The sequence below is a fragment of the Candoia aspera genome, chromosome 16, assembly GCF_035149785.1.
Source record: "Candoia aspera isolate rCanAsp1 chromosome 16, rCanAsp1.hap2, whole genome shotgun sequence".
Classification (NCBI taxonomy): Eukaryota; Metazoa; Chordata; class Lepidosauria; order Squamata; family Boidae; genus Candoia; species Candoia aspera.
The window spans coordinates 10,712,783-10,740,588 of NC_086168.1; the positions used below are offsets into that span (position 1 = coordinate 10,712,783).

The window sequence follows — 27,806 nt, forward strand, 5'->3', positions numbered from 1 at the left end:
GAAGCAAGGAGAACCCTCAAAGGTCACCTCCTTTCTCTTCTGCTCCAAAGAACTGACCATGAATGGACCATCTGGCCATTAAAAATTGGCATCTGCTTGAGAAAAGTGGGCATTTGTAGCCTCTGGTGACATTTACGCTTGAATCACTCTCCCTCATATTTCAAAAGTCCTTTTTTGTTTGTAGAAAATAAGATTGCCCTTCCTTCCTTCCTTCCTTCCTTCCTTCCTTCCTTCCTTCCTTCCTTCCCAATCTTTCTCTCTCCTTCCTTCCTTCCTTCCTTCCTCCCTCCCTCCCTCCCTCCCTCCCTCCCTCCCTCCCTCCTGGTGAGATTTTTGACCAGACCAAGGGCCAGCTGACCAGGACTGACCAACCTCCTCACTCTGATCCCCTTTCTCTCTCTTTTTTCTGCTGATTACATAACAGGGTTAGCATTTGGGGGGAAAGACTCATGCTTTGCTTTAGATGATTAAAAAGGTGAGTGAGCAACGGCCAATTAATCAAGTAGGAGGTTGGAAGAAGGAAATGAATAGCTCCGGGCTCCCCCGCAGCCTTTCACGCCTGTAAGCGTCTCCTCCGATTTCTGCGGTTTGGGCCCACTGCAAAGGTAGAGCCATCTTGCATCTGGGCCTGAACCTCCAAATCCTGCTCTTAAGTGAGATTCCTCAGCTCTTAAACCAGACTGCAGCTGGTCCTTTTGAATTCTTTCCCAAGAACAGCATAACCTGGTGGCATGCAGGAAGCAGATGGGAAAGACGGGGCCGGCAGAAGAAAGCAGGGTTCCATTTTGAAAGCTTATCTCTGGAGGGGAATCAGTGGGCACTCCTCACAGCGTTCAAAGGGGTGAAAAGGGGCTCAGCACAGGCTCTGCCTCATCTCCCAGAAACTGTGCGGCTGGCTACTCAGAACTTGGACTTAATCTGCCATTTGCAAGGGCTTTCCTAGAGGCAGATATGAAGGTCACAGGAAAGAAAATATACTGGAGTTTTGCTGGCATTTTCTGGCAGGGGGGGGGGGGTCCAACTACGGAGCTCCAAGCCAAGGGGCGAGAAACTCACTGACACTTCTATTTTCATTTTCAAGAGATCTGTATCTCTTCCTCCCCGCCCACGTCGCCCACCATCTCCATCTTGGTGAGCACCAGGTAAAAATCTGGAGGCAAGGCTGGCATCTGGCATTCCTGGTCTCTCGCCAGTGTCCAGGTGAGGCATGTAAATAAGAACAGCAAATTCCACTTCTCGGGGAGGGCGGGGGAGGACAGGGACTGGACAACATTGGATGTGGACAACATTCACCTCCAGCCATCCAGAAGGACCCTAAGAACTTAATACAAGGACGGATGCCCTTTGAGGCTTCAATCACACCCTTTTTGGAAAAGGAGGAAGAGGATGGGAACGGCGGGGGCCCATACTGGGAAAACATCTGAGGCAACTTGAAAACGGGGGCTGTTTCCCCCTCCCAGCAATATTTCAGCCCACTCTTGAGATGACATAACAGAGGGAGGCTTCTGCACGGCTTTTTACATAAGTCTCTCCTTTTAATCGTGCCTTGCTACCATCCTCAGGAATAGCCCTCTGGCCAATGCATTCCTCCCCCCCACCACCAAAAGAAGCACCAGGAGGGAGGGGGGAGGGAGGAAAGCAGAAAGAGACAGAAAAAAGCTTTTCTTGCAGAGTTGCTCAGCTGCAGCGGACCTGTCTGCACTCCTTCCAGATAGATAAATAAACCATTTAGGATTATAACGGTTAAATCTCTTGCGACAACGTAGTGTAGGCGTGATCACGACGCAGCCTGCTTGCCTCCAACAAATGGCTCCTTTCTGTGTGTGTGTCTGTGTGTCTGTGCGCGTGCACGCAAATCCCTCCGAAGAAGAGAGGGGTGGGCATTGCTGTAGCTGCCACCCGCCCCCCCCCCGCCAATTTCCTGAAATGTGCTGGATTGGATAAGCCCCTGTTTCTCTGCAGCTCAAATCCAAGCTTAGCGCTTTTTATTCCAGCATCGTGTGCTGGATATTGCATTTTTGCATTTTGATACGGGAAGGGTATGGGTTGTCTAGCATCCGGATCAAGGTGATGGGGAGAACATCAGCTGTCAATCAAGCCCCCCCTTTTTTTTGCAAGGCGAGCTTCTCCTGCCCCCCCCAAAGCATCTGCAATGTGTCAGTTGGGAGGGAGGGAGGGAGGGAGGGAGGAGGGTGGAAAAGATGGAACCCTTTTGTGGGGAGGGGGCCCCCTCCCCTCCCCGCCTCGGCCTCCCAATGCATTTCCATATATCATCCGAGTGGTTCCCCCCCCCGGGGGGGGGAATCAGCCATTAAGCTGCCGACCCCAAAGACGCCTTCCCAAAGGCTTTACTTTCCCTCTCCCCCCCGCCACAGCAGAAGGGAAGAATAAACCGGGGGGGGGGGTTTTTGCCAGCGGAGCCCCTCCGCGAAGGCGCGCCTGCCGGGCTTACCTTCCGACGAAGTTCTCCAGCACGGAGCTCTTCCCGGCGCTCTGCCCCCCCACCACGGCGATCTGCGGCAGGTCCAGGTTGGCGTTCTGGCCGATGGCGGCGAAGGCATCCTGCAGCCGGTTGACCAGGGGGATCAGGTCCTCCATGCCCCGGTTCCCCATGACGGACGGCGCCCCTCGGCTCGGGCGGCGGCGGCGGCGGCGGCGGCGGCGGCGTTCAGGGGGAGCCCGGGATGCGCATCGGCGGCGGGGGGTCCCGCGCCCCTCGCGGAGAAGCCGCGCCGGCTGCTGCGCCCTTGCCGGTCCGCCCCTCCGAGGTCCCCGAGCCGCCTGCCCGGCCGCGCTCCCCGCTGGCCTCCGGCGCTCTGCGGCAGCCGACGAGCGCGCCACGACCGACCGCCGGCTGGCAGCTCCGCCGCTCGCTACCTGGGTCCTCGCCGGGCTGGGAGCGCGCGTTCCCGCGGCGGCCGCTAGCGGGCAGGCGGGAGCCGGACCCGGAGAGCATCATGGGCGTTGTAGTTCTGGCTGCCCCCCTCCGAGCCGGGCGCGCCGGTCCCCGAAGCATTCCCCGCGCGACCACCCGGTTCGGCTTCGCCCCTGCGGCGGCGAGGCGAGGGAGGATTCGCACGGGGGTCTCCGGGGGTGCGCCGGTCAGCCCGGTTGGCTGGCTGGGGGGCTGGCTGGCTGGGGGGCGGGCGGGAGGGCGAGGAGGGTGGGTTTGCGGGTGGGAACCCCTGTTGCGTGGCTTCGTTTGGGGTTCAGCGCGTGGTGAGAAGTCAGGGGATTTAGTTAATGCGGGGAACCCGGGTACCATCCTTTGCGGGGCAACCTCACGTGGGAACTCAGCCAGGAGGGGAGAGACTGGAGGGGAAGAACAGAAACGGGGCTTGTTTTTTATGTGAAATCCCTGGGGGCAAAAAGGGGGCATGGTTAAAAAGAAGCTCATTTTCCAAATCAAAACTCTATCTTCGTTGGCAGGATGGGCTGGGCTTGGCAGAGGTTCAACGGTGCCTTCTTGGCCTGCTCCTTATTGCCAAAGCTGTCCTGCCTCACAGGACTGTTGTGAAAATTAAATCGAGCAGAGGGAGAACCAACTCTGCTTCCCTGGAATCCTCCCTTGGTGGAAGGGAGGGATAAATATCCGTTCTGCAACTGGAGTAGCCTGGTTACCGATTCTCCAGTCTGTGTTTTTGCTCTGCGGGAATCGTGGCTTGTTGGAAATGGAGGATGTGTCATGCGAGGGACTAGAAACTTGTCCAGACAAACAAACAAACAAACAAGCTGAAATGTGTTACAGAGTATCAGCATCTTGTAACAGGAAACAAGTTCCCCCAGTGAATTAGGTCATTTTCACAGAATTGCACCCAGGCCCTGATTTTTGTTTTTTTGTTTTTAATCTGCTTCCCAGCAAGTACAATTTGTTCTTGGTTTCCGCCTCTCCATCCTTGGTGTTGCGCTGGTTGTGCCGGAGGGGAACCATCCGCGGCTTTGGGATGGAAAAGGTCTTTTCTTGAAACAGTCCCCCCTCTCTATTTGAGAATCCAGCTTCCCTCGACACCCATCGCTGGGAGCCATCTGGCAGGACCGTTCTGTCCTTTTGTGTGGTTAAAAATGAAGCTCGGAAGCTGAGCCCAGATGGAAGTCCTGCTGAGAAACGCTAAATGCAAGCAGCGCAGGGCTGGAAAAAAAGCAAGTTGGGTGCTTTAGGATTGACAGAAGAGACCCGCTTGAGTTATTAAGGGTCATTAAGCACCATCAAAAACTAGCAAACTCCAGAAGCAGGGATTTGGTTTGATAATGTTAGACCCTAGATCGGTGTTTCTCAATCTCAGGGACTTTAAGACCTGTGGACTTCAACTCCCAGAATTCCCCCAGCCAGCTGGGGAATTCTGGGAGTTGAAGTCCACACTCCTTAAAGTCCCTGAGATTGAGAAACATTGCCCTTGATGGTCATATACAACCTTTTCAGACATCCAGGTGGATGATTTCAATTCAGACGAGCATAGGATCAATACTGTATTCTCTGCTGCTAAAAAGGTGGCCCTGATGCCTATAAATTCCTTCCTGGGTGCTGCGGAGTTCCCAGATCCATCTGCCTTTCCCCTAGTGTTCTACAGGTAGTCCTTGTTTAGTGACCACAACTGGGACCAGCAACTCAATTCTTAAGTGAAGCAGTCGCTAAGCGAAACCTTGATTGTGCTTACAATCTGACTTCAGTTTCCCTGCAAAGGTCACAAATGCGAGAACTGGTTGAAAAGCTACTTTTTCATCAAGTCATAACTTTGAACAGTCGCCGTACGGGGCAGTCATTAAACGAGGACTACCTGTATAAGGTTCTTGGAATTCAAAAACAGTTACGAATGGGAAGATGGCTTGTTGCAAAGTGAAGGGTGACACGCGCATCCTCAGATAGGACAGGGGTTCATGGGAAGTCTGACCCTTTTTCACCTCTGATGGGGGATGTCCTTCTCTTACCCCAACACCGTTGGCTCAGATAAGGCAGGATAAGAGGCTGTAAGATTTGTCCACTAAACAGAAGGGAATCTTGCTATGCCCAACGGTAGGGCCGGCACTGGATCTGCCAGGGCCAAGAAGACCTAACATTTTGCCTCAATCAGAATTTTTGCAGCAGCTTCCCCAAGCAAGGACGCAAGATCAGTTGACATGGCAACAGCCATCGGGATTTTTGTTTTTAAACTTTGGGTACCGCTGCAAGGCTGTTCTGCTTTCACTCCGGCTGCGTATCATCTAGTGGCAGCTGGCAACGTCCAGGTGGAGGTGCGAGGGCCTGCGTGGGTCCCCAGCATCTCTACCTTCCGCGGAGGCCGTTCTAAATTAAGCCTCTTGGCGTTGATTTGTTCCTGTAGGTAGAAGGAAGCGAGCTGGCAAGCACGGAGTGATGGCGTCTCAGTTCTCAAGGTGCCAAAACATCACCTCCCAGGGAGCAGAATTTATGCAGCCACTTGAAAACAAACCCTCAAGTTATGGAAGAGAGGGAAAGGTCAGGAATTTGTTTTTTTAATTGTGCACAGTCACAATAGTAGCCATGAAATTGTGTCCAGTAGAATTTATTATTTTTAAGCAAGATCATTCTCCACGCCACCTGTATCCCCCATCAAGGGAATGATACCATAATCTGGATCTAGCCAACATCATTAGAGATTGTCAGCATGTTTATTTTTTAATTAGAATAAGTGCAAGCCGAGGGCTGCAGAATGCTCTCGAAGAATGCAAGCAGGGGCATGACTGCCCCTGTTTAAATGGAGCCGAAGAGGGGAAATGGGCCGAAGCAGAGCGACCAGAGCATTAATTTTTAAAAAAGAAAAAAGTAGTAAAAAAAATCTAAGCAGCTCTGAAGAAAAATATGGACACGAAAACAAGGCCCCTGTGTGTAATTATTCAGATTAAGGCCCTCCAGTGTTCAGTGGTGTCTTCACACCACCGTAGGATCTCAGGCATTCTTTGCTCAGATACCAGCTTTGGGAATGTGTGATAGTGGGCCTGACACACGGCTGTGTGCGTTGTTCTTAACTTACACTTTGTTGTAAAACGGGGAATTTACCGCCTCCTGTTTGTGGCTTTGATGCCCATGAATCTTAAATTCCCTTGTGGTGTAGGATGGATGGATGGATGGATGGATGGATGATGGATGGATGGATGACAGACAGAGTTGGGGCCAGCTAATAGGCAGTAGGTGGGTAGGCAGACATGGAACGGATGACTGGTGGAGGGACAGACCGACAGACAGACTGAGCTGTCGCCATCCCAATACTGGGGGGGCAGGCAGGGCGGCCGATCGACGCTGCTGTGGCCGCCAGGAGAGCCCCGCGGAGCGGTGCGCGGGCGGGCGGCACCGCGGAGGGCTTCGGCCGGGCCCTTCCCCGCCGCGCGGCAGCACCGGACGGTCTCGGACGCCGGCCGGTTTCGCGGGGGCCGGCCAGCCGCCCCCTCCGCCCGGCGCCGGGGCTCGGAGCGGGCTCCCCGGCCGCTCCCCGGCGGCCCCAAGGGCGGCCCCTCGCGGCGGCAACGGCCCGGGCGCTCCTGCGGGCGGGGCCGCGCCGCGCCGCGCCCCTCCGCCCCCGCCCCCGCCCCCAGGCGCGCTCCCGAGCCCGGAAGAGCCGGAGCTGCCGCCGCCGCCGCCGCCGCCCGCCGAGGCCGGCGCTGCTGCCGGTCCGCCTCCCGGGGCTGCGCGGCGCCTTCCGCCCCGCGGCGCGCAGCCATGTTCGGCCAGCAGCACCTGCTCCGCCTGCAGCAGCTCCTCCAGCCGCCGCCGCCGCCGCCGCCCAGCCGGTAAGCCCTGCGCGGGGCCGGGGTCGGGCCGGGCCGGGCGGCGCCCCCCCCGCGCGGCCGGCCGGCCGGCCCCGCGCGCAACCGCGCGGCCTGGGTGCCCGGCTGCTGCGCGCGCCCGCGGCGGGGCCCGGGGCCGCGGCGCGACTTTGGGGGGGCCCGGCGGGGCTCCCCCGCCGCCGGCCCTCTGCAGCCGGGCTGGCGCCCCCCGAGGCGGCTGGACCGCGCCGCCCAGCTGCCCTCCGCTGGAGGGGACGGCCCGTCCCCCAACTTCGTTCCTCCCGTCCTGCCGCTCGGACTAGGCTATCCGAGACTGCCGTGCCCATCATCCCCGGCCAGCGCAGACCGACCCCCCCCGCCCCCGCTCACCTAAGTAGGATTCCCCCCAAGTCCCCCGCGCGGATAGCCTGGCCTGCGATCTCTGACACCCCCACCGTGAAAAAGGATGGCAGACCTTCCCCATTCACCGGCGCTCCGGGCGCTTTGGACTACAATTCCCATCAATCCCCCTAGGAAGGAAGCTGGCTGAGGTTGATGGACGTTTTTTGGAGGGAGGGGGCTCAGTATCTCCAGCAGACAGACACCTGAGGATGGGGTGGGGGGAGGCATGCAAGACATGCAAAGGAATTGCAGAAGTTTTGCTGCAGAGGGGGGGCGCAGAAGAGGCTGCATTTCACCAACTCAGAGGTTCCCACCCTGGTCCTCCAGGCTTGGCGTGGCCCTTGGGGACCGAACACTTTCCGAAGCGTTGAGACAACATAAACAGTGCTCCCCAGCCGTGGACAGCTTTCAGCCGCCCTTCCGGTGAGGTTGGGGGGCAGTGGGGTGTCTCAGGGAAAGCTCTCCTGGCCCCCCGCATCCCACAGCATAAAGGAAAGGGTGCTAGGCTCAATTCTGGGGGTCTCCTGGTGACACGGGTGGGACCTCGTCAATTCTTGCGGGGGATTGCTGCTACTCAGGGTGACCCATTGATCCCGAAGGACAAATGATCCCATCTGCAGAAGGCAGGTTTCTGCCTGGAATTTGATGATCTAGTCCTGGACGGGGAGAGAGATTGCCAGCTGTCCCATCAGAGGCTCCCCCAGTGGGCCTTCTGTGATGGAGCTGCCCACGCTGTGGATTATTGCGTGCTGCCTAGGAAAACTCACTGGAGACACCCGGTGCACTGCTCTCCGACACATGGCCTGCGAGGGGAACTGGACCAGCCGTCATTTGGAGCCCCGCAAGGCTTTTGGGAAGCAGAGCTGGGAATTCAGCGTTTGGCGGGACCGATGAACCTGGGTCTGTGCCGTGGGCCCAAAAGAAAGCTCGAATAGATGTGAAGAATTTGGGACTGGGGTTCTGGGATGAGCCTGGGCCCCAGGATTGCAGCAGTGGATTAGGGTTCCTAAAAAAAAAAGATGCAATGGTGTCTTTTGGGGGGCAGCCCCAGGGTGAAAAGCACCAAGCGAGGAGCGTCCATCTTGGAGGGGCTTTCAGGTAGGCAGCTGTGCAGCTTGCCAACCACAGCTGGATGCTCTTTCTGTCCTTTCCTGGGCTTTACTGCATCTGAGTTTATTTGCACTTTATGGGAACAACGGGCTTTGTTGCTGCTGAGTGATGCCGGGCTGGGCAAGTGGGCCATTGGTGGAAACCAACCATCTTGCATTTACACCATTTAATAGTCTAAATAAGAAACCCACGAATGGCCATTGAAAAAACTGGGTGGTGGAAGTCAGCCTGCATCTCCAGCATTACAGGTAGTCCTCGCTTAATGACCACAATTGGGACTGGAATTTTGGTTGCTAAGTGAAGCGGCCATTAAGCAAATATGTCCCGATTTTATGACCTTTTTGTGGTGGTTGTTAAGTGAACCACATGGTCGTTAAGCAAATCATGCAGTTCTCCATTGATTTGCTTGCCAGAAACTGGCCAGGAAGGTCGAAAATTACAATCACATGACCACAGGATGCTGCGATGGTCATAAATGTGAACCGGTTGCCGAGCACCCAAATCATGATCGTGTGACTACAGGGATGCTGCGACGGTCATAAGTGTGAAGACCAGTCGTAAGTCAGTTTTCTCAGCACCGTCGTAAGTCCGAACTGTCACTAAATGAATGGTTGTTCAGTGAAGACTGCCTGTAATTGCTCCCTTGTTTTCAGAAGCCTCTGAAATGAGATGCATTTCTAATAAGAATCATGACCTTGGGCAAGGAAGACGCTTCTGCGGGAGCTTCGTCCTGTCTAAAGGCTCAGATTGGGAGTTGTAATTCGGTGTGAGGGTCTCTGCACCAGCTCAGGGGTCACCTTGCAACCCCTAAGGTCACTTTTCAAAAAAAAAAAGAGGTTTACCTGAGATGTCCAAGGTCACCTTTGCTCTCTGACCCAATATTCTTGGAATCCGATGCTTTCTCTTTCCGAGTGAGAGGTTTCCAAATATTTTGGCCCTTTCTGCCCCTTCTGTTCCCAGAGCGGTGACGCTGTCTCAGCAGCAGATGCTCACCCTGCAGGCAGCCAGTCCCGCATCGCTCCTCAACGCCAACCCCGTGCTCCAGCGAGCCCTGCTCATCCAGCAAATGCAAGGTACGGTTTCTCCCGATTTCTCCGTTTTTTCCCTTCCTTCAGCCCAGATCAAAACAGCACCTTGGCCAAGGTTATGTGCAGGGATCCTGAGAACCTTGATTTCAACGTCAGTGTCAATTTCAGTGTCAGTGTCAATTTCAATGTCAATTTCAAACTTTAATCTCTCTTAAAACTAGTCTATGAAGCCTAAACTGTCATGGGGTGTGTTCAGGTGTGCCGTGATGCGAAGCCAGCCTTGCACTTTCTAAACCCTGGTTTATGGCTTAGCTCTTTTCTCCTGGCGTGGGGCACATCTGCTTCTCCATGTGTTTTTAATCCTCCTCCAGACTGGCTGCTTTTCTCCTGTGGGGTCGACAGTTGAGACGTTAGGCAGCTGATTGCTGCATTTTTTGTGATTCTGGAGGGAAGGGGGGTTGGAAGAAGAATAAGCTTGACTTATTTATTTATTTATTTATTATTCAAATTTATATCACCGCCCATCTCCCCCAAAAAGGGGGACTCTGGGTGGTTCACAATGAAATCCATAATTAAAGCCATAAAAATACAATTATAACAACAACAGCCAGTATAAATAAAAATAAAATAAATACAATAAATGCAGAATCTAAGAAGCGCTCCCCAAGATGTCATTCTTGGGGAGGGCTGTATGATACTAGCCAGCCCCAGGAGGAACTATTGCCTCTCCCACCCCAAGTGATTATTCATATTGATCATTTTATAATCAATTTTTATACAGTGTGACATACAGGTAGTCCTCATTTAGCAACTGCCTCGTACAGTAACAGTTCGCAGTTACAACGGTGATGAAAAAGTCACCTTGCGACTAGTCCTCGCATTTACGACCTTCGCAGGTCTGTAAAGCAAAGGAAAGCTGAAGTTAGGAAACAGTTGTGGTTTCACTTAGCAACCGCCTTGCTTAACGACCGTGTTGCCGGTCCCAATTGTGGTCGCTAAATGAGGATGACCTGTGTCCTCCAGTGATTCCTTTAACTATGAAATTCTTGCTATGAAGCTAATTGGTTATTAAATGCCGATAGAATTGAAAAGAAGGTGCAGCTGCACTTTGTTGGCTCTCTCCTCCTTCTCCGGTAAAATGCAGGATCATCTTGTTAGAATAACTGAGAGCCTCACTGCTTCTCGTATATCAAAGCCGCAAGGCTGTTTTTTTTCAAAGAATGGGTCCGTAATGTCTTCACCCCCTGAAGGGTGCCCGGGTCTCCCTTAGAATTATCCCGTTTCCCTATCAGCTGTAAGGCATGTCTTGATGAGCGTCCACCGATGCTCCGGTTTTCACGGACCTATAAGATCCGTGTAACCTTGCGGCTGCCGTTCTTGGCTCCTGGGAGCGCAAGAGACCAGCGACCTGCTGTAACTCGCGAGCTTCGGAAAATAAAAAATAAAAACGCAGTCCTCGAGATCCTTTTCTGCGGTCGGCGTTCATCAGGTGAGTTTTCCGCTGCGTGATCTGAACCTGGAGCGTCCTCTGGGTTTACGTTTCAGAATATCTGATGCCCAGACATTTGAGAAGAGAGCAGGTCGGTGAATAATTCAGCAGGTGCCCCTTTCCTGGCAATTTCAGCCGCGGAAACACAGTTCCTCAAGCCGGTGCCCTCCTGGCAACTTGGATATCAGCTTCCACTGTCTGTGTGGGTTGCGAATTGTGGTCCAGTGTGCCTGGAGTTGCTGCCATAAAGCAAGAGGCAATTCTTCCTCCTTGTCCCAGATGCGGAGTTCCGTCTCAAATCGTGTCCGCCGCACCTGTTTCGTGGCCATCCTCCTGTCCTTACGCTGTCCGAATTGCCGTCTGCTTCTTCCTGGAATCCGTCCTCCTGCATTGTCTTGTCCTGGTTGGGAGGGTTGACTTCCTGGGGCCAACACGCCCAGCGCTGGTTGGCTTAACTCCCTGAACTGCGGGGTCCTGGGTTCAAGACACCTCCCGGAAGGGAGGCCCGTACCGCCCATCCCAATAGCAACCCCGTTCGAATCCCAGATATCGTGCAAGCCTTTCTTTGTCTGTCTCTCTGTTGAACAGCGGCTGGGAAGTTCTTTGAGGGCAAGAATCGAGGGGAGCAGCCAGCCATGTTTGGGGTGCCCCAAATTTGTCTCTTTCTCTTCCCTTCCCTGTTTTTGGGGCCTTGACAGGTAACCTAAGAGGCTTCAATGTGGCCGCCGCACCTGTGCTGCAGCAGTTCTTCCCCCAGGCCACGAGGCATTCTCTGCTGGGCCCCCCGCCGGTGGGGGTCTCCCTCAAGCCCCCCCACCTGGCTTTCTCGGCCCTCCCATTTCCTCGCCAGAATCGGGCCTTCCGTAAGGTGAGCTTGTTCATGGACCTTGGCTCCTTCCTTGCGTGAACAACGCCCCTGCGGGGTAGTCAGGGTCAAGAGAGAAACACTGGTGAGCTTGGCCGTTGAGGGGTGGATGGATCCTCCGTCTCCCTGGTCCAGATCCAGCCATCTCAGCCGCTCGGCTACTCCGGCTTCTCGTGACAACGATGCCTGTTGTCCTTCAGCGACAGCCCTGATGGATTCCATATTTTCCCCATCCTTTTATCCGATTCTCTGCTGGCTTCAAGCCCGTTCAGTTCCTTCAGGCGTACAGTAAAATCAGAACGAAGCATGTGGATTTCCTGCTCTTGCCGCTGCCGAGCTCAGCAGAAAATGCAGAAAAATGCATTTTTTTTCCCAACTGGAAGTGTTTAGCCCTTTCTGTGTTGTTGTTTTTGCCCCTTCAATGGCTCCTCTGCTTTTCTGCCCCCAAAACAGCGGTCTGCAGAAGAAATAATGAGAAGCCCACCTTGCCATTCATCTCCCTGTTTTTTTAAACCCCTTCTTGCCCGTTCAACTGCAGGACTTTCCGAGGATCGCGGAGAGGAAGCGAGAGGCAGACGGCGCGTCATCATCCGCTCAAGGGCAAGGCGAGGAGGGGGCTGCACTGGTGGGAAAGCGGCCTGGCTCTCCGCCGTCAGGTGCAGTGATGGACCTCTTGGTTGCTCAGAAGGGGTCAGATCCTTGCGAGAGTCTTCAGAGGCTGATTTGGCCTGCAGTTGAGATATTTGACAAGGAAGGAATGTTTGGGCCCCCGATCGGAGTGGGAAGGGAGGAAAAACCAGGCTTTTCTTTAAAAAAAATTGGATTTATAACTAAGTTCCCTTTCGACTGAGCTCGCCTATTGCTCTAAGGGTGTGTTCATTATGACTTTTTACATAAGCCATAACTGGCTGGGTTCACGCAACCTGCTGAACCATAAACTGTAATTGACACTCCACAACAGCTGGATTTGTGGAATGGGCCGGGCCCACAGCAGACAGAACACACTGTTGCATCGCAAACCTCCCAGAGAGGTTTAATCCTTTTTTAACAAACCCGTAAAATAAACAATAAATACATTCCACCCAGGATTTTGGGTGAATAAGCTAAACAAAATAAGGTGGGAGGGACACCAGAGAACCACGTTATCCGGTGATATTGGGGACTACCACACCCATCATGCCCAGCCAGCGAATGGTGGTTCGTGAGGGTTTGGGTACTATAGTCCAACATATCCTAAAAAGTCACCATGTCAGCCCAGAATGAGGAAGCCCGATTCATTCATTTATTTACTGGCCCAGAGCCATAAAATACAAAATTTGAAATATGGAAGCACCAATAAAACAGAAGTACAGAATGTAGAATGCAGAAAAACAAACAAGCATGAAAACGAGAATTTGGCTCCTACAACTGCTGTATTTGGAAGCCTGTAATAAGTTTGTTTTCTGGCCTTGCAGAGACCCCCCTAGAATCCCCTCGGAATGGTGAGCCAGCAGCCAAGCAGCTCCGAAGGTAATGATTACGATGCTGTGACGGTCGTAAGTGCGAGGACTGAGTTTAAGTCCCTTTTTTCAGCGCCGTCATAACTTCAGACGGTCGTTAAATGAATGGTTGTAAGTCGAGGACTACCTGTGAAGGTCTATAGCGGGGGTAAAAAAAAAAAAGGCCATTTATTATTATTTGTTAATTATCATTTCTTATTATCTGAAGTCCACACATCTTAAAGCGGCCAGGTGTGAGAAACACTGATTTAGATGATGAGGTGAAGCCTCAACTGCCTTGCGAGTTGTGTTCCGAGGAGGCATGTGAGGATGAGCAGGACGTTGTGCGTGGTTAAAAACGGGCATTTTTTACTGGAACCTCGCTGTCGACAGATTTCTAGTTCTTTTTGCTCCCTTCCGCTACCCTGTTGAAGCTGCTCCTGACGTTGCCTGTCGGCCCTGCTCTGAATTTCTCCTAATGGTGCCTTCTTTCTCCTCTCTCTGCCAGTGAAGCAGAAATCTCCAACTCTGGAGGTACAACAGACCTTCCCGACGCAGAAGAGGCTGGCGCCGAATCTCAGCTGGAGGGTAAGGGCCCTGCGGTGCCCCAAACCGTTCCTTTATCCACCAGATGCCTGCCCCACAGTAATCCGAAACAGACCCTCAGCAGCTCACGGTAACCCAACACACAAGAATATTTTTAAAATGCCTCGAAGCCCCCCAGCAGGGGCTAGACTGGATGGCTACCATGAAGCTATAAGGAGGGGCCCCCGGAGGCCATCCAATCCAGCCGCTGCTCGGGGCAGGGAAGCGTCCCCGAGAGATTCGGCTTTTGCTCGCTTGAGTGCAGCCAAGAAGAGTCCACCTTCCCTTCCTCTGTGTCTGGTGAACCCCACAGTCTCTCTTTCCTAGATGCCGACCCTGGGGAGGGGGACGTCGCCCCAGATGCTTTGGAGGAGAACTTTGAAGAGGAGGTGAAGACATCAGAGGTGAGCCGGCCGCCACCTTGGAACCCAAAAGGGGGAAAAAATGGAGGTGGGCTCGCAGTTAGCTCTTCTGCTCCTTGGTCCAAACCCAGAGACCCGAGGGGGCGCGAAGCAGCTGTCCAGATGTGGCCGGAGGGGCACGTTGTTCCTTTCTGTTTCGGTCCCGGGGGGAGCAGGAGGGGGCTGCCCATGGGCAAAAGGGCCTGCCAGCCCCAGCGAGCTTGAGCAGAGCCCCTTCCATCGGCCACTGTGCACCAGGTCGTGAGCAATGCCGGTGCGTTGAAGGTGACGATCCAGCAGAGCAGCGAGAGCCGGGCGATCAGCACCACCACGGCCCGCAAGCCGGGCCCGTCCCACCCCGTCCTGCCCGCCGGCCCCGGGGCCGCCTTGAACTTCTACTGCTACATCTGCAGAATGAACTGCTGTAACCAACAGGTGCGGAGGGGCGAAGGGCAGAGGGGGCAGGACCTTTCACGGAGGGGGGGTGAGGCTGAAGCATCTTGGTTTCTCCAAGCACCCTCCAAGCTCGCCTGTTGGTGGAAACCAGGACCCGGGTTCGTGCTCTTTCCAAGATCAAAACGCTGGCCCTTGGGAAGGCAAAGGTGGTTTAAAAACGAAGCTAGCTTGCCCTGGAAAAAATCCGGGAGAAAAAGACCAATCCTGGCTCCCTGTCGGCACGCACAGCGGCTCCCCCCCACACACACACAAAGTTCCAGGCAGCCCCCGGTCATCAAAGCTTGCCTCCTCCTCCGCTTAGCTTTTCTGAACACACGGATTCCTTTTGGGAGGGTCCCGTTTCAAAGGAAGGGGCTGGGTTGATGGAACAGCTAACTGATGGTGTAAACCGGTTGATGGTGTGGCTTTGCACCCGCTTGTTTTGCTCCAGAATTTCCAGACTCACATGGCCGGGGTGCAACACCAGCAGCGGCTTCAGGAAATCCAGCGGATGAGCAATGTCTGCCTTGTCTCCCTGCTGCCTATGGCAAAGGAGCCGACACTGCCTGCAGAGAGAGACGGGTAGGTGTGGGGGGTAAAGCGTTGCACTGGAGGGACCACACACACACACACACACACCAGTAATGTGTGCTCCCTTGCTGTAATGGTATGTGGGAATGACCTTGGGAGACTGGGCGAAGAGATGCTGCCAAGGGAACTGTCAGATAAGAGAGGGCATAGCCCACAGCTGCATAATGGGTGGAGAAAGAGGCTCAGAAGGGACCGTCCCTAAGTTCTCGGACTGTAAAGGAGACGGCGGGAGATTTGTTCTTTCCGGCTTGCAAGATTCTGTCAATGTAGCCTTAGAATAAAGTAGAATTAGCTCATCTGGCCGTGTTTCCTGTCTGGTCTACCCAGTAAGGCTGACACCTGCCTTGCCCTGCAGCGAGAACCAGAAGGTCAAATCCCTCAGGCTACCAAAGAGGTTGTGTGAGTGAAGTCAAGCAGGTTTCCCCCCAGAACTGAGTTACTTGCTGTCTCAGGGAAAGGTCAGATAAGAGGGAGCGTAGCCCACAGCTGCATAATGGGCGGAGCAAGAGGCTCTGGAGGGACCCTCCTGAGTTAGTGCCCAGGAATTTGTGATGAGAGAGAGGGAGAGGGTGGGTTTCCTGATTTCACTGAGATGCCCTGGTTCTTGCAGGGAGAACCAGCAACGCTGGTGTAACACCTGCCAGCTGAACTTCAGAGGGGACCTGATCAGGCACCGTCGGACTCAAGAACACAAGGTAGCAGCTGCCGGACGCGCTGCGGATTTGGAAAACGGGAGGCGGCCGTCCGGTGGGCCTAAATATTCCCCCCTTCCTTTCCCTTCTTGTTCCAGCTGGCCAAACGTTTCCTCCGCCCCTTTTGCACCGTCTGCAGCCGTTACTTCAAAACTCCCCGCAAGTTTGTGGAGCACATGAAGTCTCTGGAGCATAAGCAGAAGGCCAAAGAGGTCAGAGGAGAAGGAGGGGCCCCAGGACCAGTTTCTGGGGGGAACGGGAGGGGTTGGGCTGTGCTTAGGGCCTGAGAAAAGCTGTAAGTGATTAAAGAAATCTGGGATTCTCCAGCGTGAGCAGTAAAGCTTCCCCTGCGTAAAATAGTGTCATTTGCACACTCGGCTTGATCCAATCGTGCACTAACCCTGAAGGACCCCTTGCCAGGGATTTTGGTGGCACATAATCTCCCCAACTGGAGTCTTGCCCAGTTTCTCTGGGAAGCACCTGGGATCCCATAAAACCTTCAAAATCTGGACAGGTCTGCCTCCTTTTTCCTTCCTCACTGGTCACCGAGACAGCAGCGGGCACAAGAAGGGTGTGTGATGCCCCTGGCCTTGGGCAGGGAATTCTGAAACCCTGAGGGTTATTTTTCTGCTCTTTCTGACCAGCTCTTTCATGGAGGATTTGTTAAATCTATACACCACCCAACTCTAGATGTTTAGAAATAAAAACATTAAAATTTATGGGGCAGAAAGGACCACTGGCTGGGTTTTGACGGCCTACGGCTCTGCTGATGGAGCCGAGAAAATTTAACCTGGTGGATGCGTGGTCTGATTGGGGTTCATACGACCCTCTGTGGCTCACATCTTTTTGTGGCTCACGCAATGCAATAAGGTGGTCGTCCCCCCTTGATCCATGGTGTGGAGGGAGGGGTGGGACCTGTCCTTGTGGTCACAGTGGGCTATTTGGCCATCTGGCTTCATGGTAAGGAAGGAGAGCAAATGAATGGGTCTGTTTTCGATACCCAAAAGATGATGAGAAGAGAGGATCTGGGACCCCTTGATAGGTCTGCCCTGAAGGCAGCAGCCACCACCCCCTCCCCAGGAACTCCGTGCGGCTTCCTTGTTCCCAAATCAGTTCTCCTTACTGCCTGCCTGTCTGTCCATCCCTCCCTCCCAACTCCGTCCTTTCCTGCACGTGGCCAGGCGAGGCTGGCCGAGAAAGAGCTGGGCGGACCCGAAGACTCGGAGGAGCTGATCACGGTAGACGCCGTGGGATGCTTCGAAGAGCAGGACGAGGAAGAGGAGGAGGAAGAGGAGGAAGCTGGGGAGGCGGACCAGCTGGACTCGGCGGAGGCTCTGAATCCGCAGGTGGGGGTTTTCCACTCTGTCTGTTTGCAAGGTGGGATGGGGCGAAGGGCTCCCCGGGAAGTTCAGAATTCAGCTTTATTGACGTGGGCTGTAATAACTGGACCTTACAGGCCTGCGTGGGCTTTTCCTCCCCTCCCTCTGGGACCCCCTTGACTCTAAGGGGGTCTAAGCCTTGCCTCTTCCACAGACTGTCTCCGTTCCCAGGGCTTAAGGGACGTTTTCTGTCTTTGTTTCTGTAATAGCTTCTGCATATTTTCTTTCAAGGCCGTCTACAGGGGATGCCCTGGGTGTTTGGAAATGTTTCTTCATCGGGGTGGCCAGGAAGCATCTCTGAGAGCTGGGGACCATCTACACACACACACACACACATCCTTGCCAGCTGAGCAGCATAGATATGAAGGGGGGACAAAGCACCCGTCAACCCAGACCAAGAAACCTCCTCCTTATGCCCTCCTGCAAAGCCTGAGAACAGAATCCCCCATCTTTCTGACTGCAGCATCTAACATAGGACTCTCATTTCTCACCTCCCTACTCACAGGTTGGGCAGAGAGAAGCATCTGTGGAAGACCCAGGAGGAAACGCTGAGTATTGTCCAGACACTGTCTATGGTAAGGGAACCTTGTTGGCGCTCTGTGTGTGTGTGTGTGTGTGTCTTCTTGCCTCCTCTGTGTTTCCAGCTGCAGAGGCTCAGCAGGATGACAAGCCGGTCCTGGGTTGAAACGCCCCCATCTTCCCCACCCCCTTGGGTTTGGCCCAGTTCGCCTTTTCTCGCTAAGCGGAAGATCACATCCTTCTTGCGGCAATGCTAAACAAATACAGGGTAAACCTCAACTCCCATAACGCCCAGCCCTGAACTGGGGTGGGGGGAAGCTCGGACCACGGACCAGCCGCACATGGACTGACACTTTTCGTGGGCTTGTGAGGGTTATTCTGCATTTATTGCTGTCAGCAGGGATGAAACAGAGCAATTGGTGGCTCCTTGAGCATATGCAGAGTGCGTTTCTCTTGCCCCCTACCCACAGCTTCCTTTGATAATCGGCTTGCAGAGGGCAGGGGCCCTACAAAGACCAGCGTAAACCCCAGGATCTTCTTACAACCAGTTCTCACACTTAGAACTGTTGCAGTCACGCGATCACCATTTGGGCGCTTGGCAACCGGTTCGCATTTACGACCGTCGCAGCATCCCATGGTCACGTGATTGCCATTTTTGACCTTCCTGGCCGGCTTCTGGCAAGCAAATCAACAGGGAACCACATGATTTGCTTAGCGACCTCATGGCTTGCTTAATAACCGCCGCAAAAAAAGGTGGTAAAATCGGGTCCAATTTGCTTAATGACCGCTTTGCTTAGCAACCAGAATTCAGGTCCCAATTGCAGTCATTAAGCGAGGACTACCCGCATCTTGAGTTTTCTCTTTCCCACGCTACAGTTATCTGTATCCACCGGGCCTGATCTGCGCCTTCCCTTCTCCTCCCTTGTTTTGCAGGCCTGGATTTCCTGGTCCCGGTGGCAGGTTTCCTCTGCCGGCTGTGCCACAAATTCTACTCGAGCGACTCGGCCACGCGGCTCGCCCACTGCAAGTCCCTGATGCATTTCGAGAACCTGCAGGTGAGCCCCCCGGCTGCCTCGCGTTCGCCTTCCCCCCCTCTGCTAATTCTGTGACTCCCGTCTCCTCCCAGCGGGGGCGACCCCGCAACTTCCCCAGCGTGCCTTTCCGGGTCAAGCCACTCTTTAGCCCAGAGCTCGGCAGCCATTCTGTGCCGGCTGATGTTCTTCTCTGCGGCCCTGGAAATCTGAGCACTGTTCAGGCATCTTCCGGTGGGTGGGGCCTTTCGGAGTTTGCTTTGCTGTGCCTTGAAAAATACCCCCCCCCCCAGCAATTTCTCGGTGCCTGAAAATGCTTGTGGCAGAACCTTGACTATTCAGCTGCTGAATCTCCGCCCTAGTTGTGTGTGTTCCCACGAGGACTAACGCGCTCCCGTAACATTGGGACGGCACAGATTGGGTTCACGACCGTCCGTGCCCCGGGCCTTTTCGAGATCTAGTGCTGACTTCCCTTCTGCCTGCAGAGATACAGGGCCTCCCAGCTCCAGGCCACGGCTGTGCACGCAGAGGCCCCCCCGCAGCCCCCGCAGGGGGTGACCGACCGACAAGCTCCCCCCTCAGCTAAGATGCAGGATGCAGAAGAGGCAGTCACTGGACACAGGAGAATTACAACCTTGGGGGCCCCCCCCGGGGCCACCCGGAGATGCCCGGGAGACTTTGAAACGGAGGATATCTGCGGGGCTCCTGCCATTGATGAGAAATGCAGCCCGTCGCCGGTGAGCGACGACTCCTTGGGGCAAGACCCTGGCGTGCCAGGGGAGGGGGCCGGACTGTGCACCCCAGGAGAGCGGCCTAGTCCGGAAACTCAGCAAAAGGCGGCCGTAGATTCTGCGTCAGCTGACCAAGGGGACGCCGCGCCACGCCAAGGCGCAGGCAGCTGGGACAGGGAGCCTCCCACGCTGGCTGATGGGGAGGCGGTCTCTGCCTGTCGGCGGTCAAGCTGGCGCCGGGCGAGATGAGAGTTACGGCAAAAGAGGGATTCCTCGCCTGTAGATTTTCCTGAGCACTCCCTCCCTCCACCTTCGACTTTTAGAGATAAAGAGATGTTCTAGTTTTCCTGAGGTTTGTTGTTTAAAAAAAAAAAATTAAAAGCCCTACAGCTTTTCTGTCTTCGATGCAGGACTTCCCATGATAATCCTTCGAAGCAGCCAGAGAGGGACCACATTTAAAGACGTCCCGAGGCGTTGTTTAAACAGTGAGCGAGTTTGTGCCACGGCGGAACTAAGTTGCTGCAAGAACGTGGTTTCCGGGGTTTGCGCAACAGGCTAAGCCAGGAGCCGTGGGTGAACCGTGGTTAAGGAAGCTTAGCCTGTTTTGCAAATAAAGACAGCCACTGAGTGGGTGATCTCATTATCTCGTCCGCTCGGGTCTAGCCTACCCCAGGCCGAACATCCACAGTAACGCTAGAAATCCTCAAGCCGCATCCATCCACAAATGATGCCAGAGAGATCGGTGGCCTGCGGTTAAAACACTCCACTGACAAAACAGTGTGACTATTCTCACAATCGCACCCATTTATTAAAACTTGGATAGGGACACCCACAAGACCGTACAGTACGTGGACCTCTGCATTCAATTATGAGACTAATTTTTTTTTTAAGCCAGATTTAAGAGGACCTGCGAAGACGTCAGCCGCATGATGCGTGAAGCTCCTCAGCAGGCATTACAGCCTTTGAAAGTCCAGTTTGCTTTTAGTAAGACGAAGGCAGGTGGGGGGCGGATATAGCCTTGCCAGAGAATTTCCCAGAAACAGCGAAGATTCTTTACAGCCTCATAATCCAGAAGTCTGGAACGAGCCTCACCAAAATTCTGCGAAAGAGAACGAGAGTGCACGGGTGATTATAGATCCAATACGCTCCCTTCTTTGTAGAGAGGCCTGACCCTTGAGGGCTTGCATTTATGTTACAGGCCAGCCATGGTTTATTAAAGGGATGTGAATGCATCTATACAGGACTACCCATGAAACGAATATAATAATTTATTAACTTCTGGCCTCTATTTGAGCCTGAATGTGCAGGGGTCCTCCGAGGCCTGGAAAATATTTCAAGGGTTCCTCCAGGGACAAAAGGTTGAGAAAGGCTGGACTAAATGATAGGTTGGCAGCTTGGGGCCCAATGCATACAGAGCCTGGGGTATTTTCACAAGCGGGGTCCGTTTTGCACTTGGGCACCCTCTACCCGTGCCAGCCAGAGAGGTACAGTCTGGTGGCTTGGAGGGCACCCTGCAAAAAACCTTGGGGGATTTTTACCTGAAGCTGGCACCGGGGGCAAGGGATGCAGGAGGGCTCTGTGCTCCCGTCCACCGCAGGGGGACCCTTAGGAGCCCGGCTCGGCCTTCTGCGGGTCCCCATCCTGGCCGAGCTGCTGCTGGAACTCCAGCCGGGTCTGGCGGTTCGATTCCAGCAGCTCCTTCAGCTGCGTGTTCAGGTGGTCATTTTTCTCCTCCAGGTGGTCCAGGCAGGAGTTGATCTGGTCCAGCATGAGGTTGATGGCAGCATATTCTGCTTGGGGGAGGGGGGAGACAAAGTCCTTTCAAAGGGGCCCCAACCCACCATCCTCCCTGTGCATTAACTACTTTACTTTTGGGGGGAATTGCAAAATCTGTCTATCTTCCATCATCTATCCATCTCCCCAAGACTCTTAGCTGCAGCCTTCAAGATGCCACCCCCCCAAAGCAAGGCTGGCCAAGCTCGTCCCCCTCCCCGCCTTTCACAGCTTGCAGAGGCAGAAACCCGGATTCAAAGGGGGAACAGTCTACAGCAGTGTTCCTCAAGCTTGGCTACTCTAAGATGGGTGGGCTTCAACTCCCAGAATTCCCCAGCCAGCCTGAATTCTGGGAGTCGAAGCCCGCCCATCGTAGCGTGGCCAAGCTGAACGCCGCGGTACAGATTGCAAGGTGATGCTTCCTCGGCCGGCTCTGCTGGTTTTCTGCTCGCGGGGATCGCCCACGTCCCTTGCGCGCTTCCCGGCCGGATTCTCCGCGAAGCCAGAGGAACCCCCGCGCGAGGGGTCTGCTCGGGGGAGCTGCCCTTGGAGGGGGCCCCAAGTTACCTGCCTCTCCGAAGCCGCCTTCCTCCTCCTCCTCCTCCTCCTCCTCCTCGCCGCCCCTCCCCAGATCCAGCTGCGGGTCCCCGTTCGGACCCGACATCCCGCCCGCGCGGCTCGGAAGGCGCCGGGTCCAGAACGGGGGCGGAAGAGAGCAGGCTAAGCCCCGCCCCCGGATGGAACGCGGAGACAAAGTTGCAAAGGGCCGGGCCACGCCCCCCGCTTCCCGGATGGAACGCGGAGACACGGCTGCCGAGGCCGGGCCACGCCCCCTCCTTTGATCCTGCCCGGCGGCCCCCCGCCCCCGCCCCCGGTATTTCCGAGGGACTTGAGCCAGGCGGGATCCATCTTCCGGGAAGGCGCTACAGCATACTCCGTCGTTAGCACCCTGACTGCACTGATAATAACAGTAATAATAATAAATGATGCACAGTAATCGATATCTAGCGCTCACTTGGAAAACAAAGGGGGGACTTAACTTAGGGAAGAAGCGCTCAGCGAAGCAAGGTGCACCCTGCCTATTCATCCTCGTTTTAATGAAGGAGGGTTAATTAAATGAGCCCCGTTAGGGTGGCGGTGAAATTGACCAGGCGGTCGGCCGTCCGAAGGTCAGCGTCCTCAAGAAGCCCCGCCCCTTCGCCTGCTTAAAGTCTATGATTCTAGGCAGTCCGGCCGCCTGCAAAGGCGCGGGCGGGCGGGATTGCTTGCATCTACCGGCCGCTCTGCAGATAGAGGGGAAAGACAAATCCTCCTTTTTTCCGAGAGGGGGAAGTCGAGGCGGCTTCTCCTCCGCGGACGCCCGCTGGCTTCGCAGCGCCGGAGGAGCGAGCCTAAACCCGACACAAGATTCAATCCGAAGCTGCGGCGTTCACACGAGGACGTGCAAAACGGGAAAGCGTCAAGTCGGGGAAGGGGAGGCCGTCGCGACGCACGGCTTGCATTAAAAAAGAAACGAGCCTATCCAGCGCCGCAAGCGCGGGAGGCGAGATGCACCTCCCGCGCCGATAACGTGTGAACGGCTCGCGTGTCAGGCTGCCGTCCCCGCGCCGGGCGCTCTTACGGCCGCGTCTCCCGGGGGAGGCGGCGCCTGCCGCTCGCCGACCCAGCCGGGGCGGCCCCGAGGCAACGCGCGGCGGCTCCGTCGTCGCGGGACTCCCCCGCGCGGGTCTCCCCGGGCGCCCGCCCGCCCGCCTGCTTCGCGCGGGGAAGATGGCGCTGGCGCTGGCACTGGCACTGGCTGGCAGCGGCTGGAGGGGCCTGGGGCGCCGCGCGTGGCGGCTGCCGCCGGGCCGGGCCCCGCTGCCCGCCGCCGGCTTGCAGGAGGCGAAGCGGCGGGCGCGGGGCGTCTCCTCCGCCGCCGCCGCCGCCGCCGCCGGGAGCCCCGGGCGAGGCTGGGGCCGGTCGCCCTCGCGGCTGCTCGTGGGCGCCGCCTTTGCCCTGGGAGCCACGCTGGGCGCGGGCCGGACGCTGCAGCGCCGCTTCCGAGCGCAGGAGCAGCTGGCGGGGCCGGAGCTGGCCGGGGTAAGCGGGGCCGGGGCGGCGGCGGGGAGCCCTTGCAGCCCAGCGCGGCGCGGGACTGCAACTCCCATCGGGCGCGCCTCGGGGGCGGCGGGCTGGGGAGCCTGGGCCTCGTTGCGCCCGCCTTCGTCCCGCGGCCCTTCCCACCCTGCGTCGTCGGGACCCCCAGACCCGCGGGTGGGGGGATGCCTCCGTTCCTTAAGACCCCGCAGAGGGGCCGCGCCGCGCAAGAGCGCCCCGCTAATCCCTGCGGCTTCGTGCTCGGAGTGCCTCCCTCCCCGTTCGCCGAAGCCTCCGGGCATCGCTTTCTGGAAGGGATGCGGCTGGTTTTGAAGGTTTAAGGCTGTGCTTCTCCACCTGGGCAGCTTGAAGATGGGTGGACTTCAACTCCCAGGATTCCCCAGGCAGGGGAATCCTGGGAGTAGAAGTCCACCCATCTTCAAGCTGCCCAGGTGGAGAAGCAGAGGTTGAAGGATCTAAGTGCATTGTAAGGTTTCATTCCGGCCGCGGGTGTTGCATTCCCCTCCAGGTCCCGCAAAGCGACATCCAGCTGATTCTCTACCAGTACAAAACCTGCCCGTTCTGCAGCAAAGTCCGCGCCTTCCTGGATTATCACGGCCTGCCGTACGACATTGTGGAGGTGAATCCGGTTATGAGAAAGGAGATCAAGTTTTCCACCTACCGGAAAGTGCCCATCCTCCTCGTGGATGCGGGGAACGCTCTGGTGAGGTTCGGATTCAGCCCATCCCCGTTTAGGTGCTGCTTTGGATGTTGTTTTTTGTTGTTTTTCCAATCTGATGGGGGCAAATGTACTGCTTTTTGGCACAGAGGGGTGCCTGGCCCTTAACCGGTTTACCAGATTATTTTAGTTGGGGTTGTCTGCCTGATTTCATGCCTTCAGCTGTTTTTATGGTTTTTCTAGTTTTGCGTGCCGCCCGGGGTCCACTGGCTTTGGGTGGCCGTTAAATTTAAATAAATAAAATAAATATTATTTTGGATGTTGATTTTATATGCTGAGGTTTTAAGGAAGGGATAATTTTATGGTAAACTGCCCAGAGTCCCCCTCTTTGGAGGGAGATGGGTGGTAATAGAAATCTGAATAATAAATTAAATAAATAAATAAAACCACAGCGGCATTAGTCAAAAAGAAGTATTCAAGCTGAGGTAAACGTGAGGAACAGGTTTTGCGTTGTGGTTTATTGATGCTTACCATTATTCCCTTTTCTTCTTCCAGCAACTGAACGACTCTTCGGTCATCATTAGCGCAATTAAAAGCTATCTTGTTTCCAGGTGAGAGACAACCTTTCTGTGCTTGGGGGGGGGTGGGATCCTTCCGTTCTTCGCCTTTTATTCTCTCTTCCCCAAGTGTGGTTGGGTCCGTATTTTCACGTTCAGAAGCTTTCAGGAGGTTGGCAATTTCTTGTGGGTGCTTCCTGGTCTCCTGGTTGCTATTCCAGAAGAAGAGAAGGTTGTGGGAAGGGGGAAAAGGGTGAAACTTGGAAACTGGTGTTTCTTTGGCCCATCGGTCCTCTTCTTTATCTCTTCCGCTAGTTGCGGATCAGGGTTGCAGGGATTTCCCACTTGGCTTTTGCAAAAGAAAACGGTAACGGAAAGCTCGCCCCTTGGTTGGCTGAGACCGGAGCCCCGGACGATGCCGGCTGGGTTCCTGTGCCCGAGGCTCCTCTGCCTGGGGGAAGAGATCGGAGCCCATGTTGATGGGGGCGTAATTTTCCTCCACAGGAAGAGCTTGGAAGAAATTGTGTCCTACTACCCTGCCATGAAAGCCGTAAACAAGGAAGGCAAGGAGGTGGTGGAGTTTGGGAACAAGTACTGGCTGATGCTGGACGACAAGGAGGCCTTCCGTGTTTATCCTGCCGAGGAAGCGAGAAAGTGGGTGTCGCTTGGGATGGGGGGGGGCGCTTCAGTGGAAGCTTTGGTCCAAAACTCCTTAAAATTACAGTGGGGGGAGAGGGGAAAATCTGGGAGGGTTGAGTGTTATCCCTTCCCTAATCCACCATGGTTTTGGACACAACCTTGGGCCCAGACTGTTGTTAAAGGAAATCATGTGTATCATTATCGTTGTTGTTATTTGCCTGGTGAGAGTGTTGTTGACCCAGGAATGCTCAGCATCATTTTTCCTGCCACACTCTGAATTAATGCCACCCCAGGGGAGGCTGTACCTTAAGCTTCCCCCAGTTTTCTGAACGCTAAAAACATTACGCCTTGCGCTTGGTGCTTCTTGTAAATCCCAAGAGTCGGGGAAAGGTGCTCTGTTTCTGCGCTTTGGCTTTGAAAACGGCCGGGGCCCTTGTCCCCCTCCTGTATCCTTTCCTGCTTTCTTCGCAGGGAGGAAATGAAGTGGAGGAAGTGGGCAGACGACTGGCTGGTCCACCTGATCTCCCCCAACGTTTACCGCACGCCGGGGGAGGCCCTGGCATCGTTTGACTACATCGTGCGCGAAGGGAAGTTTGGCCTGGTGGAAGGGTTTTTCGCCAAGTACGTGGGTGCCGCCGCCATGTTCTTCGTAAGCAAGCGGCTAAAGAAGAGGTTTGTGCTCTCTGACGGTCACAGACGCGCAGGTCGGGTGGTGCCGATGCTCAGGGCAGGCTCTGCGCGTCGTGCCATATCAGCGCACGAGGATGGATCCTTCATCCGGCTTCTGCTTTTACTCCAGGCACCACATGCAGGATGACGTCCGAGAGGACTTGTACCAGGCTGTCAACGACTGGGTGAAAGCTGTCGGCAAGCACAGGATGTTCATGGGGGGAGACCAACCCAACCTTGCAGATTTGGTAAGAGCCAGAGCCACCACTGATGGCACCGAGGGGGCCTTGAGGCTCTTGGCACGCATGAGCAGCTTCTACCAGCCCTTTGCCTTGGCCCTTGAGGCCTGGAAGGGCAGGGGGCGGGAACGCAGCTGGGGCTTTGCTGACGACCTCCCCGCCCCGTTTTGCAGGCGGTCTATGGGGTCCTGCGCGTCATGGAAGGCTTGGAGGCTTTCGAGGACGTGATGGTGCACACCGGGATCCAGCCGTGGTACCGCCGCATGGAGGCCGCCATCGGCCAGGGGGAAGCGGCCAGCTGGACACAGTGCTGAGCCTTGGGGGATCGCGCTTTTGTCCTGCCTGGGAGAAGCTGATTTGGGGTGGTTTGATTTAAAGCGGCGTGGCACTGTGTAGATGGGGAGGGCGCCAAAGAAACGCCCGGTTAGGACTAGCCACAGCCCCGGGGAGATCCTGGAGCAGCAGAACAGAGGTGTGGGCAGTTGCTCCCGCAGTGGGATCTGTTTTGGCTTTAGGAAGGGGGCGGGAACCAGCAAACCCAACAGGATGCAGTTTTGGGTTTTGAGTTAAAGCAGCTCTAGACATCTCCCTAATTATTTTGAAAAGCCAGAAATTCAGCCCTGGATGCAAGGGCTCCCCTGCGCCAGACAGAAGACTCCTGGACCTGTCATTTTGCCCCCTCACTGCAAGCCAGCTGAATTTACTTTGGCCTGGGTGTGATTTTTGGGACTTCTGGTACCAGCTTATGAAAAGAAATGCTTGTTTTCCATTTTTGTTAATGGTTATATTCTGGGGAGCACGGCCTTGCGTGCAGGCAGAATTTCTCTTCAAAACACGGTTCTTTTTTTGCCTCTAAAGCATGTGTGCTGTTTATAGGTGACAATTGTAGACACACATTATGCTTTACAAGGATGCCAGTTTTGAGGTGTGCAATAGTTGTTTCTGTTTGGAGGTGATTTCTGATTAGAAAGGCACCCTAAATTTCTGGAGGACTTTTTTCAAATTGGGAATTGAAGTATTGGGAGAATCTAAGATCCTGCCCAGTGAGACCTTAGTGTTTTATGACAAAACTAGTTTTTTTTTGTGCGTGTTCAAAGCCACAGCAAGACCCCTTAGGCTAAGCTTAAAAAGTAGGGCCCTTGGTGCCAATGCCAGAATAGCTCAGGTGTGGTTCCTGCACATTTTTAGTATGCAAATAGTTTACTGTGGCTATGGCACATCAGGGGAGCTATCCAGGAATGAAATGATCTCCTGCACTGACAGCTCTATATTTCAGAGCCACTTGATAGACTGCAGGCATCTTTAATAATTGCCAACTAAAATTGACTAAGATTCCCATGAAATTAAATGCCGTACATTGGTCAGAAGGATTTGCATCTGCCCTTTACCTTCCAAGCTGACCCTTCTGGCAGCTTGAGAGAAACCGTGCGCTTTGTGCCCCTGCCCCTTTGCTTGACGCCCCTGCCTAGAGCATGTTGTTTGGGCGGTAAATTCAGATAAAAATGACTGGTTGCTTTCTGTACAGAATGCAAATGTGAACCTTTGATTTCCCAAACTGGCCTTTTAATCTGCCAGCCTCACTCCTGGCAGAAGCCAGTGACTTTAAAAGGCAGATTTCCTAAGGCAAAAAGGAAAGAAGCTACCTTTTTAAGTGATCCCTTCAACCTGCTGTGATGTTCAGCCAGGGAGGCAAGGAAGTCCTTCTCCTGACTCATGGA

The 27,806-nt window shown here is 54.9% G+C and overlaps 4 protein-coding genes across 9 annotated transcripts in view; 2 read left to right on the forward strand and 2 right to left on the reverse strand.

Moving 5' to 3' along the window:
* Window positions 1-2,636, reverse strand: part of DNM1 (dynamin 1) — a 62,617-nt gene extending 59,981 nt beyond the window's left edge. For 4 of the 6 annotated variants that reach the window (XM_063316541.1, XM_063316540.1, XM_063316539.1 and 1 more), the window contains exon 1: window positions 2,453-2,635. In XM_063316541.1, coding sequence (XP_063172611.1) covers window positions 2,453-2,613 — 161 coding nt within the window. In that variant the 5' untranslated portion in view covers window positions 2,614-2,635. Of the gene's footprint in view, window positions 1-2,452 lie in introns of all 6 variants that reach the window. The other 2 variants (XR_010068794.1, XR_010068795.1) reach the window with 1 other exon arrangement.
* Window positions 2,637-2,684: 48 nt separating this feature from the next.
* On the forward strand, window positions 2,685-19,799 carry CIZ1 (CDKN1A interacting zinc finger protein 1). Its single transcript, XM_063316468.1, has 17 exons — window positions 2,685-3,093; window positions 5,319-5,370; window positions 6,235-6,741; window positions 9,190-9,302; window positions 11,445-11,614; window positions 12,150-12,267; window positions 13,066-13,120; window positions 13,598-13,677; window positions 14,002-14,078; window positions 14,334-14,510; window positions 14,962-15,092; window positions 15,712-15,796; window positions 15,892-16,005; window positions 16,975-17,139; window positions 17,678-17,747; window positions 18,625-18,746; window positions 19,208-19,799. Exons 1-17 carry the CDS (start codon window positions 2,685-2,687, stop codon window positions 19,700-19,702), a joined length of 2,940 nt encoding a protein of 979 aa, XP_063172538.1. The 3' UTR covers window positions 19,703-19,799.
* Window positions 19,800-20,233: 434 nt separating this feature from the next.
* Window positions 20,234-22,086, reverse strand: BBLN (bublin coiled coil protein). Its single transcript, XM_063316390.1, has 4 exons — window positions 22,045-22,086; window positions 21,794-21,991; window positions 20,992-21,243; window positions 20,234-20,552 (listed from the first exon to the last, which is right to left on the reverse strand). Exons 2-3 carry the CDS (start codon window positions 21,888-21,890, stop codon window positions 21,059-21,061), a joined length of 282 nt encoding a protein of 93 aa, XP_063172460.1. The 5' UTR covers window positions 21,891-21,991; window positions 22,045-22,086; the 3' UTR covers window positions 20,234-20,552; window positions 20,992-21,058.
* Window positions 22,087-22,996: 910 nt separating this feature from the next.
* PTGES2 (prostaglandin E synthase 2) lies at window positions 22,997-27,723 on the forward strand. Its single transcript, XM_063316469.1, has 7 exons — window positions 22,997-23,308; window positions 23,835-24,029; window positions 24,540-24,595; window positions 25,046-25,195; window positions 25,652-25,852; window positions 25,980-26,097; window positions 26,262-27,723. Exons 1-7 carry the CDS (start codon window positions 22,997-22,999, stop codon window positions 26,400-26,402), a joined length of 1,173 nt encoding a protein of 390 aa, XP_063172539.1. The 3' UTR covers window positions 26,403-27,723.
* The last annotated feature ends 83 nt before the right edge of the window (window positions 27,724-27,806 follow it).